Source organism: Pristiophorus japonicus, chromosome 4 (genome assembly GCF_044704955.1).
Source record: "Pristiophorus japonicus isolate sPriJap1 chromosome 4, sPriJap1.hap1, whole genome shotgun sequence".
Classification (NCBI taxonomy): Eukaryota; Metazoa; Chordata; class Chondrichthyes; family Pristiophoridae; genus Pristiophorus; species Pristiophorus japonicus.
The window spans coordinates 136909039-136926612 of NC_091980.1; the positions used below are offsets into that span (position 1 = coordinate 136909039).

Here is a 17574-nt window from a genome sequence, read left to right on the forward strand (position 1 = left end):
GGACCCAAGTTGTCTTCGAGCTTATGGGAACAAGTTGGTTTGAAATTGTTCGCACTTGAATAATGTTCGACTGGCGACTTCGAAGCTGTGTACAGAGATTCTGATCTGTCATTTCACTCCACATGTTTCATCTTGCCAGCTGCGGAATGAACCCAAAAGCAGTTGTTAGCACTTATGCATATTTGTGCAGCATTGAATGAAAAATGTGATTAGACTGAAAAAAGCAAAAGATAGCAATGGAAATTATGGAAAGGGTACCTAAACCATCATTACCATCCGAAAGAAATTTCACCACGACAATTTTCTTTTCCCAAAAGAGATTTTATTTGGAATGAAGTCGATTTTACAGCAGTAATATTACTTGGAACAACTTCTTAGTAATGACTGAATCCATTAAAACCAGCAAAGATAATGATTATCCTGACAGCATGCACTAGTCAAATAAGAAAGTGATTTGAATCTGTTTGTACCCAAAAACATTAGTGAGAAGAGGTGTAGCTGTGGGGAACAGGGAAGATCACTTTAGGCTCTTTGGCTGAATAGATTTTTTCCTGGGGTGAGAGAGTCAAACGATGGGCTCCAATGTAACTGAAATTTAAATCATAAACTGTTGGTTTTCTTTCCTGTTCTTTTTGTTCCAAATAGAAAATGTAGCCGTTGTGGTGTAACTTGAACATGCTGTGTTCTCCTTTTCAGGTATGCTACCAGGAATGGCCCCACCTATGGTGCCAATGTTGCCTCCACAGGTTACAATAACTTCTTCGGCCACCCTTCCCGGAGGTATCCCAGGCTCTGAATGGACTGAATATAAAACTGGTGATGGAAAAACCTATTATTATAACAACAGGACCTTGGAATCTACATGGGAGAAACCTCAGGAGCTCAAAGAAAAAGGTACCTGGCCATAAATTCTGAAAATAAGGCTATTGCTCCAGAGGTCAAGTCTTCCTGGTCTTCTGGCGTTCACCCCTACCCTCTTCTGAAGTAGTTGAGTTCCTTCTGCAATACAGTTCAATGGTTGCGGGATCCCCATGGCATCTGTGTCAGGTGGTCATTGTTTGTGAAAGAGGCTCGGCAGCGAGCGTTGGCAGGCTATTCTACCACTGAAGGCATCACGGCTGTGCTCGATCCTCACCCAGTGTCCATTCATATCCAGTGAGGGTCCTGATGATCAGCAACGCTAGATAATTTTCTCCTCCCTATTCCGGGGTACTGAGGCCAATTATTACATCTCCAGTTGCTGCCTGAGAGAGGTTCTCACTTCCGGTCTATATGCATTAAAGCTTTTATTCATTGGGGCATTGCAGAAGGTGATGGGTGGGGGGGAGGGACTCAAGGGAATAAGATAATTGGGTCATCCCAAAGTTAATAAAGCTAAGTAAGACTCCCATTCATCTCTAGAACTGGTACTTAAAACTTACTGACCCATCTCGATTTTTGTTTTCCCTCTGGTACGGGTCAATACAGGTTTCCAAGTAAGTGAAAGGACAGTTTGCATTATTGCCATTCGGTGTCTATAGCGTGGAATCGCTGATGGTAGAAACAGTTCCACAATATTACGTGGCTAGCTGCATTCTAAATCTGCCTGAACTTGAGATTGATTCAAAATTGCTGGGGAATGTAGCTCTTTCGGTTTCTGGCACCCAGTATCTGCATCGAGCATTTCCAGGTCAAACGTCACATAGCTAGAAACATAGTGAAGCTCCCTCTGCCCCAATCCTAACCTCAGGAAAAACAGTAGGTGCCATTTTTCATTGTGACTGCCCAGATAGAGAAGGCTTGTCACTTAATCAGTCAGAGCTGTATTTGAACTCTGGTCCCTGAGGCAAAAGGCCAGTGTCTAACCCACTGTGCTACTGTCTCTCCTAATTATGAGCAAAAGATATCCCTCAATCCAGTGCACAGACTTGTCACCATCTTGTGTTCTCTTTCAGTTTTTTCCTCTTCCATGGTACCTTACCATATCACAGATGGGTGTCATTTCCCTCAAATGCCTTGTCTAAGTGGCTGTTACCGCAACCTTGTTGAATCTCCCATCAACATTATACTCTAAAACAGAGTCCAGTTCTTCACAGGAATGGTGAACACCCATATACGGTGATTCCTCCTTCATTAATACTTCAGGAAACCACCCCACATAGTCCAAGGCAGTGATATGCATGTGATTTGCATTGAAGTGAGAAGAGAAGTTTAACCTGAGAGAGAGGTACATACACTTACTTCATAGAATCATATAGCACAGAAGGAGGCCATCATGCTTGTGCCAGCTCTTTGAAAGAACCATCTAATTCCATAGCATGCAATTTTTTTCCCTTTCAAGTATATATCAAATTCCCCTTCGACAGTCACCATTGAATCTGTCCCCACTACCCTTTCAGGAAGAGCATTCCAGATTGAAAACTTGTTGCATTAAAAAAAAATTATTCGCTATCTCTGTCTCTCTCTGTCTCTCTCTGTCTCTCTCTGTCTCTCTCTGTCTCTCTCTGTCTCTCTCTGTCTCTGTCTCTGTCTCTCGTACTTTTGCCAATAATCTTAAATCTCTGACCTCTGGTTACAGTTTCTCCTTTGCCTTATCAACACCCTTCATAAATTATCATTGTACCTTAACAAAGTCGCAATGATGAAACCCAGAATGAAATACAGTGTGACTTTATGCACCACTTGCTGTTGTCGGTTAAGTTCAATGTAACAGGATTTAAAAGAGCACCTCTGCTTGTTCATGGAATGACTTAAGCAGCAGGAATGCAGCTTTTTATGTTTGAAGGAAGTGCTTCAGAATTCCTTTGTCAATTTCCAATGCTGAATATCTTTTCTCAATTAAAGTTGTTATAGGGCAAGCAAACCTGTATGCGGAGACCATACAGGAGCATATCCTGTACCTGTAGGGATCAGCCTCTGATGGGTATGTAGAAACAAGTGTCAGATTTAGCCTTAATATAGATCCACTAACCCGCTGTGCTGCGTTCTTCCCTTCATTTTATTTCATTCTACAGTAAAAATAGCTGGATCTACTAATCTCGTAATAAAACATTGCCTGTAAGTTATTTGCTGTGCCCAAATTTACAATAGCCGCACGGCAGTATCTGGGATCAACCTTTTTTTTAATTCGTTTTTGGGATGTGGGCGTCACTGGCAAGGTCAGCATTTATTGCCCTTGAGAAGATGGTGGTGGTGAGCCACCTTCTTGAACCGCTGCAGTCCGTGTGGTGAACGTACTCACACAGTGCTGTTGGGGAGTGAGTTCCTGGATTTTAACCCAGTGACTGTGAAGGAATAGTGAGATATTTCCAAGTCAGGATGATGTCTGACTTGGGAACTTGGAGGTGATGGTGTTGTGATGTGCCTGCTGCCTTTGTCCTTCGATGTGGTAGAGACCGTGGGTTTGGGAGGCGCTGCCGAAGAAATCTTGGCGCGTTGCTGCAGTGCATCTTGTAGATGGTACACACTTCAGCCCAGGTACGCCGGTGGTGGAGGGAGTGAATGTTTAAGGTGGTGCATGGGGTGCCAATAAAGTGGGCTGCTTTGTCCTGGATGGTGTCGAGCTTCTTGTTGTTGGAGCTGCACTCATCCAGGCAAGTGAAGAGTATTCCATCACACTCCTGACTTGTGCCTTGCAGATGGTGGAAAGCCTTTGGGGAGTCAGGATCAAGACAGTCGCAACAGAATACCCAGCCGCTGACCCGCTCTTGTTGCTACAATATTTATGTGTCTGGTCCAGTCAAGTTTCTGATCAATGGTGATCCCCAGGATATTCATGTTGGGAGATTCGGCCATTGAATGTCAAGGGACGGTGGTTAGACCCTCCCTTGCTGGAGGTAGTCATTGTCTGGCACTTGTGTGGCACGAATGTTACTTGCCACTTATCAGCCCAAGCCTGAATGTCATCCAGGTCGTGTTCAAAAGACAAGCCTGAAGGCTCTGTGCCTCAAAGCGAGGAGTATTCGGAATAAGGTGGACGAATTAACTGCGCAGACAGCAGTTAACGGATACGATGTAATTGGCATCACGGAGACATGGCTCCAGGGTGACCAAGGCTGGGAACTCAACATCAAGAGGTATTCAACATTGAGGAAGGATAGGCAGAGAGGAAAAGGAGGCGGGGTGGCATTGCTGGTTAAAGAGGAAATTAATTCAATAGTAAGGAGGGACATTAGCCTGGATGATGTGGAATCAGTATGGGTGGAGCTGCGGAATACCAAAGGGCAGAAAACGCTAGTGGGAGCTGTGTACAGACCACCAAACAGTAGTAGTGAGGTTGGAGACAGCATCAAACAAGAAATTAGGGATGCGTGCAATAAAGGTACAGCAGTTATCATGGGCGACTTTAATCTACATATTGATTGGGCTAGCCAAACTGGTAACAATGGGGTGGAGGAGGATTTCCTGGAGTGTATTAGGGATGGTTTTCTAGACCAATATGTCGAGGAACCAACTAGCGAGCTGGCCATCCTAGACTGGGTGACGTGTAATGAGAAGGGACTAATTAGCAATCTTGTTATGCGAGGTCCCTTGCGGAAGAGTGACCATAATATGGTAGAATTTTTTATTAAGATGGAGAGTGACGCAGTTAATTCAGAAACTAGGGTCCTGAACTTAAGGAAAGGTAACTTCGGTATGAGGGGTGAATTGACTAGAATAGACTGGCAAAGGATACTTAAAGGGTTGACGGTGAATAAGCAATGGCAAACATTTAAAGATCACATGGATGAACTTCAGCAATTGTACATCCTGTCTGGAGTAAAAATAAAACTGGAAAGGTGGCTCAACTGTGGCTAACAAGGGAAATTAAGGAGAGTGTTAAAGCCAAGGAAGAGGCATATAAATTGGCTAGAAAAAGCAACAAACCTGAGGACTGGGAGAAACTTAGAATTCAACAGAGGAGGTCAGAGGGTTTAATTAAGAGGGGGAAAATAGAGTACGAGAGGAAGCATGCAGGGAACATAAAAACTGACTGCAAAAGCTTCTATAAATATGTGAAGAGAAAAAGACAAACTTATAACGGGGAACAAAGAAACGGCAGACCAATTGAACAAATACTTCGGTTCTGTCTTCATGAAGGAAGGCACAAATAACCTTCCGGATGTACGAGGGGATAGTGGGTCTCGTGAGAAGGAGTAACTGAAGGATATCCTTATTGGGCGGGAAATTGTGTTAGGGAAATTGATGGGATTGAAGGCCGATAAATCCCCGGGGTCTGATAGTCTGTATCCCAGAGTACTTACGGAAGTGGCCCTAGAAATAGTGGAGGCATTGGTGATCATTTCCAACAGTCCATTGACTCTGGATCAGTTCCTATGAACTGGAGGGTAGCTAATGTAACACCACTTTTTTAAAAAAGGAGGGAGAGAGAAAGCAGGTAATTATCGACTGGTTAGCCTGACATCAGTAGTGGGGAAAATGTTGGAATCAATCATTAAGGATGAAATAGCAGCGCATTTGGAAAGCAGTGACAGGATCGGTCCAAGTCAGTATGGAATTATGAAAGGGAAATCATGCTTGACGAATCTTCTGGAATTTTTTGAGGATGTAACTAACAGAGTGGACAAGGGAGAACCAGTGGATATGGTGTATTTGGACTTTCAAAAGGCTTTTGACAAGGTCCCGCACAAGAGATTGGTGTGCAAAATCAAAGCACATGGTATTGGGGGTAATGTTATGACGTGAATAGAGAACTGATTGACAGACAGAAAGCAGAGAGTCGGGATAAACGGGTCCTTTTCAGAATGGCAGGCAGTGACTAGTGGAGTGCCGCAGGGCTCAGTGCTGGGACCCCAGCTCTTTACAATATGCATTAATGATTTTGTTGAAGGAATTGAGTGTAATATCTTCAAGTTTGCAGACGACGCTACACTGGGTGGCGGTGTGATCTGTGAGGAGGACGCTAAGAGACTGCAGGGTGACTTGGACAGGTAGGTGAGTGGGCAAATGCATGGCAGATGTAGTATAATGTGGATAAATGTGAGGTTATCCATTTTGGGGGCAAAAACACGAAGGCAGAATATTATCTGAATGGCGGCAAATTAGGAAAAGGGGAGGTGTCATGAGACCTAGGTGTCATGGTTCATCAGCCATTGAAAGTTGGCATGCAGGTACAGCAGGCGGTGAAGGCAGCAAATGGCATGTTGGCCTTCATAGCAAGGGGATTTGAGTATAGGAGCAGGGAGGTCTTACTGCAGTTGTACAGGGCCTGAGTGAGGCCTCACCTGCAATATTGTGTTCAGTTTTGGTCTCCTAATCTGAGGAAGGACGCTCTTGCTATTGAGGGAGTGCAGCGAAGGTTTACCAGACTGATTCCAGGGATGACTGGACTGTCATATGAGGAGAGACTGTATCAACTGGGCCTTTATTCACTGGAGTTTAGAAGGATGAGAGGGGATCTCATAGAAACGTATAAGATTCTGACGGGACTGGACAGGTTAGATGCGGGAAGAATGTTCCCAATGTTGGGGAAGTCCAGAACCAAGGGACACAGTCTGAGGATAAGAGGTAATAAGAACATACATAAGAACATAAGAATTAGGAACAGGAGTTGGCCATCTAGCCCCTCGAGCCTGCTCCGCCATTCAACAAGACCATGGCTGATCTGGCCGTGGACTCAGCTCCACTTACCCGCCCGCTCCCCATAACACTTAATTCCCTTATTGGTTAAAAATCTATCTATCTGTGACTTGAATACATTCAATGAGCTATCCTCAACTGCTTCCTTGGGCAGAGAATTCCACAGATTCACAACCCTCTGGGAGAAGAAATTCCTTCTCAACTCTGTTTTAAATTGGCTCCCCCGTATTTTGAGGCTGTGCCCCCTAGTTCTAGTCTCCCCGACCAGTGGTAACAACCTCTCTGCCTCTATCTTGTCTATCTCTTTCATTATTTTAAATGTTTCTATAAGATCACCCCTCATCCTTCTGAACTCCAACAATAAAGACCCAGTCTACTCAATCTATCATCATAAGGTAACCCCCTCATCTCCGGAATCAGCCTAGTGAATCGTCTCTGTACCCCCTCCAAGGCTAGTATATCCTTCCTTAAGTAAGGTGACCAAAACTGCACGCAGTACTCCAGGTGCGGCCTCACCAATACCCTGTACAGTTGCAGCAAGACCATCCCTCTTACAATGAAGGCCAACATTCCATTTGCCTTTCTGATTACCTGCTGTACCTGCAAACTAACTTTTTGGGATTCATGCACAAGGACCCCCAGGTCCCTCTGCACTGCAGCATGTTGTAATTTCTCCCCATTCAAATAATAGTCCCTTTTACTGTTTTTTTTTTTCCCAAGGTGGATGACCTCACACTTTCCGACATTGTATTCCATCTGCCAAACCTTAGCCCATTCGCTTAACCTATCTAAATCTCTTTGCAGCCACTCTGTGTCCTCGACACAACCCACTTTCCCACTAATCTTTGTGTCATCTGCAAATTTTGTTACACTACATTCTGTCCCCTTTTCCAGGTCATCTATGTATATTGTAAACAGTTGTGGTCCCAGCACCGATCCCTATGGCACACCACTAACCACCGATTTCCAACCTGAAAAGGACCCATTTATCCCGACTCTCTGCTTTCTGTTAGCCAGCCAATTCTCGATCCATGCTTATATATTTCCTCTGACTCTGCGTACCTTTATCTTCTGCAGTAACCTTTTGTGTGGCACCTTATCGAATGCCTTTTGGAAATCTAAATACACCACATCCATCGGTACACTTCTATCCACCATGCTCGTTATATCCTCAAAGAATTCCAGTAAATTAGTTAAACATGATTTCCCCTTCATGAATCCATGTTGCGTCTGCTTGATTGCACTATTGCTGTCCAGATGTCCCGCTATTTCTTCCTTAATGATAGTTTCAAGCATTTTCCCCACTACAGATGTTAAACTAACCGGCCTATAGTTACTTGCCTTTTGTCTGCCCCATTTTTTAAACAGAGGCGTTACATTAGCTGCTTTCTAATCCGCTCGTACCTCCCCAGAGTCCAGAGAATTTTATAACGAATGCATCCGCTATAACTTCCGCCATCTTTTTTAATACCCTGGGATGCATTTCATCAGAACCAGGGGACTTGTCGACCTTGAGTCCCAGTAAGCCTGTCCAGCACTACCCCCCTAGTGATAGTGATTGTCTCAAGGTCCTCCCTTCCCACATTCCTGTGACCAGCAATTTTTGGCATGGTTTTTGTGTCTTCCACTGTGAAGACTGAAGCAAAATAATTGTTTAAGGTCGCAGTCATTTCCACATTTCCCATTATTAAATCCCCCTTCTCATCTTCTAAGGGACCAACATTTACTTTAGTCACTCTTTTCCGTTTTATATATCTGTAAAAGCTTTTACTATCTGTTTTTATGTTTTGCGCAAGTTTAATCTATCTTTCCTTTCTTTATTGCTTTCTTAGTCATTCTTTGCTGTCGTTTAAAATTTTCCCAATCTTCTAGTGTCCCACTAACCTTGGCCACCTTATACGCATTGGTTTTTAATTTGATACTCTCCTTTATTCCCTTGGTTATCCACGGCTGGTTATCTCTTCTCTTACCGCCCTTCTTTTTCACTGGAATATATTTTTGTTGAGCACTATGAAAGAGCTCCTTAAAAGTCCTCCGCTGTTCCTCAATTGTGCCACCGTTTAGTCTGTGTTTCCAGTCTACTTTAGCCAACTCTGCCCTCATCCCACTGTAGTCCCCTTTGTTTAAGCATAGTATACTGGTTTGAGACACTACTTCCTCACCCTCAATCTGTATTACAGATTACAGGTAAGCCATTTAGGACTGAGATGAGGAGAAACTTCTTCACTCAGAGTTGTTAACCTGTGGATTTCCCTACCGCAGAGAGTTGTTAATGCCAGTTCATTGGACATATTCAAGAGGGAGTTAGATATGGCCCTTACGGCTAAGGGGATCAAGGGGTATGGAGAGAAAGCAGGAAAGGGGTACTGAGGTAAATGATCAGCCATGATCTTATTGAATGGCGGTGCAGGCTCGAAGGGCCAAATGGCCTACTGCACTTAATTTTCTATGTTTTTATGTAAGCGGGTATGGACTGCTTCATTATCTGAGTAGTTGCGAATGGAACTGAACACTCTGCAATCATCAGCGAACATCCCCATTTCTGATCTTATGATGGAGGGAAGGTCATTGCTGAAGCAGCTGAGGATGGTTGGCTTAATACTCTGCCCTGAGGAACTCCTGCAGTGTTGTGATTGACTGCAGGGCTGAGGTGATTGACCTCCAAAACGACAACCATATTCCTTTGTGCTTGGTATGACTAACCAGTGGAGAGTCTTTCCCCTGATTCCCATTGACTTCAATTTTACTCTGACTCCTTGATGCTACACTCGGTCAAATGATGCCTTGACATCAAGGGCAGTCATTCTTGCCTCCCCTCTGGGATTCAGCTCTTTTGGCTGAATGAGGTCTGGAGCCAAGTGGTCCTGGCAGAACCCAAATTGAGTGTCGGTGAGTAGGTTATTGGTAACTGTCACTTGATAGCTCTGTCGACTACACCTACCATCACTTTGCTGATGATTGAGACTGGACAAATGGGGTGGTAATTCGCTGGATTGGATTTGTCCTGTTATTTTTGTGAACAGGACATACCTGGGCAGTTTTCCACATTGTCGGTTAAATACCAGTGTTTTAGCTATACTAGAACAGTTTGGCTAGAGGTGCGGCTAGTTTTGGAGCACAAGTTTTCAGCACGATAGCCAGGATATTGTTGGGGTCCATAGCCTTTGTGGATCCGGTATGTTCAGCCGTTTCTTGGTATCACGTGGCATGAATCTAATTGGCTTCTGTGATGATGGGTACCTCAGGAGGATGCCAATATGGATCATCCACTCGGCGCTTCTGGCTAAAGATGGCTGCAAATGCTTCAGCACTGTCTTTTGCACTCGCATGCTGGGCTCCGCCATCATTGAAGATGGGGATGCTCATGGAGCCACCTTTTCTCATCCTAAGAACATAAGAAATAGGAACAGGAGTAGGCCATACAGCCCCTCGAGCCTGCTCCACCATTCAATAAGATCATGGCTGATCTGATCATGGACTCAGCTCCACTTCCCTGCCCGCTCCCCATAACCCCTTATCCCCATATCTTTTAAGAAACTGTCTAGTTCTTTCTTAAATGTATTCAATGTCCCAGCTTCCACAGCTCTTTGAGGCAGCGAATTCCACAGATTTACAACCCTCTGAGGGAAAAAATTTCTCCTCATCTCTGTTTTAAATGGGCTGCCCTTTATTCTAAGATCATGCCATCAGTTGTTTAATGGCCCACCACCATTCACAACTGGATGTGGCAGGACTGCAGAGCTTGGATCTGATCAGTTGGTTGTGGGATCACTAAGCTGTGTCTATAGCATACTGCTTCTGTTGTTTAGCATGCATGCAGTCCTGTGTTGCAGCTGCCACAGGTTGACACCTCATTTTTTGGTCATTCTGGTGCTGCTCCTAGCATGCTCTTCTACACTCCTTGAACCAGTGTTGGTCGCCTGGTTTGATAATGATAGAGTGAGGGATATGCCAGGCCACAAGGTTACAGATTGAGGTGGAATGCAGTTCTGCTGCTCATGTCTCATGAATGCCCAGTTTTGATCTGCTAGATCAGTTCTGAATCTATCCCATTTAGCACGGTGGTAGTGCCACACGACCCGATGGAGGATGTCTTTCGTGTGAAGACGGAACTTCGTCTCCACAAGGACTGTGCTACCAATACTGTCATGGACAGATACATCTGCAACAGGTAAATTGGGGAGGATGAGGTCAAGTAGGTTTTTCCCCTCATATTGGTGGACTCGCCACCTGCCGCAGGCCAGTCTGACTGATATGATCTTCAGGACTCAGCCACGCTGGATGTCCATCCATCCAGAGTACATTCTGTGTCCTTACTGCCCTCAGACATTCTTCCAAGTAATGTTTAACATGGAGGAGTACTGATTCATCAGCTGAGGGCGGGCGGTAGGTGGTAATCAGCAGGAGGTTTCCTTGCACATGCTTGACCTGAAACCATGAGATTTCATGGGGTCCAGAGTAAATGCTGAAGACTCTCGGGGCCTTTACCTCCCAACTGTATACCACTATGAAGCCACCTCTGGTGGGTCTTTCCTGACGGTGGGACAGGACATACCCAAGGATGGTGATGGAGGAGTCTCAGATATTGGCTGAAAGTTGTGATTCTGTGAGTATGACTTTGATGCTTGACTCATCTGTGGGACAGCTCTCCTAATTTTGGCATAAGTCCCCAGATGTTAGTGAGGAGAAATTTGTAGGGTCAACTGGGCTGGGTGTGCTGTTGTCGTGTCCGATGCCAGGTGGTCCATCCAGTTTTATTCTTGTGTTTCTTTTGACGGTTTGTTACAACTGAGTAGCTTGCTCGGCAATTTCAAAGGGCTGTTAAGAGTCAACCACATTGCTGTGGATCTGGAGTCAAATATAGGCTAGACCAGTTAAGAACGGCAGTTTCCTTCCTGAAAGGACATTCGTGAGCTAGCTGGGGTTTTTATGACAATCCGGTAGTTTCATGGTCACCATTGCTGATGCTAGCTTTTTTAATTGCAGATGTATTTAATTAGCTGAATTCACATTCCACAACTGTCGTGGTAGGATTTGAACTCGCATCTCCAGATTACTCTTCTGGGCCTCTGGATTTCCAGTCCAGTAACATAATCACCATGCTACCGTTCGCGAATCTGCATTCGGATTTGCCTACTGCTGTTTGGTTGACTCTTGTTTCTTGCCCAGTATTATTGTGCAACTTGAAATGCCAATACATGATGCAAATGTATTCTGAGTTAGTAGAGTAATGCATTTAAGTTTTTGCCTGTTGACTTGTTTTAAAAAAAAAACTGGGGTTAAAGTTGTGGTAAGTCACATCACAATCCTTCCAAACCTGCTGCACCCTTCTTTAAAGCAGCTTTGCTGAGTTAATTGCTCCTAACAGAGATTGGTGTAAACTTTCAATAAAACTGCTTAATGCTTGTCAAGCAGGTTCTTGTCACAGACCTTTTAACTGGGGGTTGGTAATTGGCTCCATAATTCTTATTGATCGCATAAAACTAGCACTGAGGGAGGTTCTTTCTCTAAAAACAGATGTGCCTTTTCACTTTGAATCAGGAGAGCTTTTCTCTGTTCCACCTCTCCTGAGGATATCATTTTCCTGCAAAGATACAGTTTCATGAGCTCGATCACCCAGCTTCAGGTATGAGCATTTCTCGTGAGAATCTGCGGCCTATTCAACTGGGGGAACATCATAGTCAAGCCTGATTCTGTTTATACTTAGCACTCACATGCACACACTCCAGTCAGGGGTCACTGGATAACCATAAGGATTGAGAACTTGTATGATTTCCCCTCAAGTTCAGGGACAGTGAAGATAACTGCATTTGATGCTGTCACGTTGCCGTAAAAAGTCAACTGGTCACTAATGTCCTTTAGGCTCTAATAAAAGGCTATCAGGTAATTCAGTGCGGACTGTGGATTGAACCCGTGACCCTTTGGCCTGTATGGTCTTGGTGCTAAACTGGGTGGTGCCTTTAACCACTCGGTCATTTGGGGCCATTATTGGAGAACACTGAGAGCTAGTAGTTGGGTCTGCAATTGACCACTGTAGCACCCCCTCCTATCGCAGGCTCCAGAAAGTCAATTGCAGTTTTCAGTTTTTGAACTGGGTGTAGGCGCACTTTTGTTATTGCCTTACATTTGTTCTTCACTTTAACCATGAAACAATTACATTTAAAGTCAATGCCAAAATGTACTGAATTTCTAGTAGATTTGCACGGTCCAGGAACATTACAAAACACAATGTTAACATTTTTTTCTATACAGTCGAGAAAGAAGTGGAGAAACCCAAAGAACCGAGCAAAGAGCCAGCAGAACCTGAGCCAATGGAAATGGAAGAGGAAGAGCCAAAAGAAGAGCCTCCAAAAGAGAAGAAAGAGGTCTGTGGGAAAGCTGTGTCGACAGCGTCTTCGTTCCATTCAAGGCGCATAGGGCACTTTGAGCTATTAGGAGCAGGAACATTTGACCACCTACTTTTTCCCCCTCCCTCCCTCCCTCACCTGGGGTCCCAAGGCCAATCATAACTCCCCAACTTCAGTCCTGGCTGAGAATAGCTCACTCAGAACAGACCAAAGTTTAAATCTGGGTCTGCTCTGGCCTATATGATTTGGATACTAACTGGATGCATCATGCAGCCAATGTATTGACCCCAGTATGCTATTGGAATTTTTTTGTCCAAGTCAAACCACTTCCATGTAATGCGATACTCTTAGAACATTATCTTGAATGGTTCCCACGACCAGTACCATGAGCATTGCTTTCTGGTGTTATGCCACACACAATGTTTTATCCAGACATAATGCTCATTTGGAGAGTCAAAATCAATTATACTACTGCTAAGTGTATTTCACAGTTAAAGTACAAAAATTCCATCCACCATAATTATACTTCACAAAGAGTGTTAAAAAAAACGAGCATGAAGGCTTTGAGTCTGAATGCGAGGAGCATTCGTAATAAGGTGGATGAATTGACTGCGCAGATAGCTGTTAACAGATATGATGTAATTGGGATTACGGAGACATGACTCCAGGGTGACCAAGGCTGGAAACTCAACATCCAGGGGTATTCAATATTCAGAAAGGAAAAGGAGGCGGGGTAGCGTTACTGGTTAAAGAGGAGATTAACGCAATAGTAAGGAAGGACATTAGCTTGGATGATGTGGAATCTATATGGGTAGAGCTACGAAACACCAAAGGGCAGAAAACGTTAGTGGGAGTTGTGTACAGACCACCAAACAGTAGTAGTGAGGTTGGGGATGGCATCAAACAGGAAATTAGGGATGTGTGCAATAAAGGTACAGCAGTTAGCACGGGTGACTTTAATCTCCATATAGATTGGGCTAACCAAACTGGTAGCAATACCGTGGAGGAGGATTTCCTGGAGTGTATAAGAGATGGTTTTCTAGACCAATATGTTGAGGAACCAACTCGAGAGCTGGCCATCCTAGACTGGGTCTTGTGTAATAAGAGAGGATTAATTAGCAATCTTGTTGTGCGAGGCCCCTTGGGGAAGAGTGGCCATAATATGGTAGAATTCTTCATTAAGATGGAGAGTGACACATTTAATTCCGAGACTAGGGTCCTGAACTTAAAGAAAGGTAACTCCGATGGTATGAGACGTGAATTGCTAGGATAGACTGACGAATGATACTTAAAGTGTTGACGGTAGATAGGCAATGGCAGACATTTAAAGATCACATGGATGAACTACAACAATTGTACATCCCTGTCTGGTGTAAAAATAAAATGGGGAAGGTGGCTCAACCGTGGCTAACAAGGGAAATTAGGAATAGTGTTAAATCTAAGGAAGAGGCGTAAAAATTGGCCAGAAAAAGCAGCAAACCTGAGGACTGGGAGAAATTTAGATTTCAGCAGAGGAGGACTAAGTGTTTAATTAGGAGGGGAAAAGTAGAGTATGAGAGTAAGCTTGCAGGGAACATAAAAACTGACTGCAAAAGCTTCTATAGATATGTAAAGAGAAAAAGATTAGTGTAGATTCCTTGCAGTCCGATCCAGGTGAATTTATAATGGGGAACAAAGAAATGGCGGACTAGTTAAACAAATACTTTGGTTCTGTCTTCACGAAGGAAGACACAAATAACCGTCCGGAAATACTAGGGGACCGAGGGTCTAGTGAGAAGGAGGAACCTGAAGGAAATCCTTATTAGGCGGGAAATTGTGTTCGGGAAATTGATGGGATAAATCCCCAGGGCCTGATAGTCTGCATCCCAGAGTACTTAAGGAAGTGTCCCTAGAAATAGTGGATGCATTCGTGGTCATTTTCCAACATTACATGGACTCTGGATCAGTTCTTATGGATTGGAGGGTAGTTAATGTAACCCCACTTTTTAAAAAAGGAGGGAGAGAAAACAAGGAATTATAGACTGGTTAGCCTGACATTGGGGAAAATGCTGGAATCAATTATTAAAGATGTAATAGCGCATTTGGAAAACAGTGACAGGATCGGTCCAAGTCGGCATGAATTTATGAAAGGGAAATCATGCTTGGCAAATCTTCTGGAATTTTTTCAGGATGTAACTAGTAGAGTGGATAAGGGAGAACCAGTGGATGTGGTGTATTTGGACTTTCAAAAGGCTTTTGACAAGGTCCCACACAAGAGATTAGTGTGCAAAATTAAGGCACATGGGATTGGGGGTAATGTATTGACGCAGATAGAGAACTGGTTGGCAGACAGGAAGCAAAGAGTGGGAATAAACGGGTCCTTTTCAGAATGGCAGGCAGTGACTAGTGGGGGTACCGCAAGGTTCAGTGCTGGGACTCCAGCTATTTACAATATATATTAATGATTTAGACAAAGGAATTGAATGTAATATCTCCAAGTTTGCAGATGACACTAAGCTGGGTGGCAGTGTGAGCTGTGAGGAGGATGCTAAGAGGCTGCAGGGTGACTTGGACAGGTTAGCTGAGTGGGCAAATGCATGGCAGATGCAGTATAATGTGGATAAATGTGAGTTATCCACTTTGGTGACAAAAACAGGAAGGCAGATTATTATCTGAATGGTGACAGATTAGTAAAAGGGGAGGTGCAACAAGACCTGGGTGTCATGGTATATCAGTCATTGAAAGTAGGCATGCAGATACAGCAGGCAGTAAAGAAAGCAAATGGCATGTTGGCCTTCATAACGAGAGGATTTGAGTATAGGAGTAGGGAGGTCTTGCTGCAGTTGTTCAGGGCCTTGGTGAGACCACACCTTGAGTATTGTGTTCGGTTTCGGTCTCTTAATCTGAGGAAGGACATTCTTGCTATTGAATGAGTTCAGCCAAGGTTCACCAGAATGATTCCCGGGATGGCAGGACTGGCATATGAAGATAGACTGGATCGACTAGGCTTATATTCATTGGAATTTAGAAGAATGAGAGGGGATCTCGTAGAAGCATATAAAATTCTGACTGGATTAGACAGGTTAGATGGAGGAAGAATGCTCCCAATGTTGGAAGTCCAGAACCAGGGGTCACAGTCTAAGGATAAGGGGTAAGCCATCTAAGACCGAGATGAGGAGAAACTTTTTCACCCAGAGATTTGTGAACCTATGGCATTCTCTACCACAGAAAGTTGTTGAGTCCAGTTCGTTGGATATATTCAAATGAGAGCTAGATGTGGCCCTTACGGCTAAAGGGATCAGGGGGAATGGAGAGAAGACGGGAGTGGGATCCTGAAGTTGCATGATCAGCTATGATCATATTGAATGGCTGATCATGCAGGCTCGAAGGGCCGAATGGCCCGCACATGCACCTATTTTCTATGTTTCACTGACTCACTGAAATCATATTGGCTGCTTTTCACACTGCTAAAGATGTTGGGTCAAATTCAGTATTGTCGCACTATAGCTTTCTCAGTAAGTCACTCTAGCATGGGTGTCCAATTAACCACCCTCGGCCACATGTCCTGGTAATATGTCTGCAAGCTTCAACGGCCCATGGTACCCAGACAACTCCTACTTTTGCTTACATTTCTAAGTCGCTGGTTTGTCCTTTTTTGAATTTTGTGGGCCTGGAGATTTGCATGGGGTTGCTTTTAGCACTATTGTCTCATTGAAGAAATTTTGAATCAAAACACCAAGATTTAGAGGTATCTCCAGCTTGTTAATGGGCATACTCATTTCAACTTTATATCTAGCCTGCAAGGCTCCATGATATGCACTTAAGCTGCTTCGACATTCTGATCCTGCAGAATTAATCAATAACTGTATAACACAGCAGACTGTTGCTTGCCTGTTTTTAGGAGCCAAAGGAGGAGGTGTTGACTGAGGAAGAGAAGGCTGCACAAAAAGCTAAACCTGTGGCTACCACCCCTGTTCCCGGCACACCATGGTATGTATGCAGATGTGTTCATTCAATTAGTATTTGGTCACTGATTGTTAACTATTTATATTCTTGTGTATTTAAGGCATTTAAAACTATCTACAAGAATAAATTAACTTCTAAATTGATCAAGTTGCAAGATCAACATTCTAGTTATGTCTTCTGTATGTTACATAAGAAATAGAAGCAGGAGTAGGCCATTTGGCCCCTCGAGCCTGCTCCGCCATTCAATAAGATCATGGCTGATCTGATCTTGGCCTCAACTCCACTTCCCTGCCCGCTCCCCATAACCCTTGACTCCATTATCGTTCAAAAAAAAAACAATACTTTATATCGCCATGTCACAGGCAGCAGACCCTATCAATCTGGGCTGGGTTTGAAACCAGGTTCTTGGGGTTGAAGGACCATTTTTTAACCTGCTTTGCTAGTTTTCCATTAAACATCTATTGGTTCTCAATTTGTACATGAAAGATAAATAGTGCAAGATGCAGTACATCATTTTGACAAGAAAATATATTTGATACAATATTGCTGATCTCCAAATGTAAATGCACAATTTCTGTTCTAAATTTTCTTTAATTACTGTTTGAATATCAATCTTTTCTCATTCTGGAGAATGTAAATTTCTGCTTTCTTCCATTTCTGAACTGACTGGGTGGGATGGCAGGCTTTCTTATGGTTTTATGAAAGGGAAATTGTGTTTGACAAA

At 43.8% G+C, this 17574-nt stretch overlaps 1 protein-coding gene across 10 annotated transcripts in view; it reads left to right on the forward strand.

Moving 5' to 3' along the window:
• Positions 1-17574, forward strand: part of tcerg1b (transcription elongation regulator 1b (CA150)) — a 119932-nt gene that overhangs the window by 63634 nt on the left and 38724 nt on the right. For all 10 annotated transcript variants that reach the window (XM_070878604.1, XM_070878596.1, XM_070878597.1 and 7 more), the window contains 3 exons: positions 697-894; positions 12811-12923; positions 16786-16874. In XM_070878604.1, the coding sequence (XP_070734705.1) occupies positions 697-894; positions 12811-12923; positions 16786-16874 (400 nt within the window). The remainder of the gene's footprint in view (positions 1-696; positions 895-12810; positions 12924-16785; positions 16875-17574) is intronic.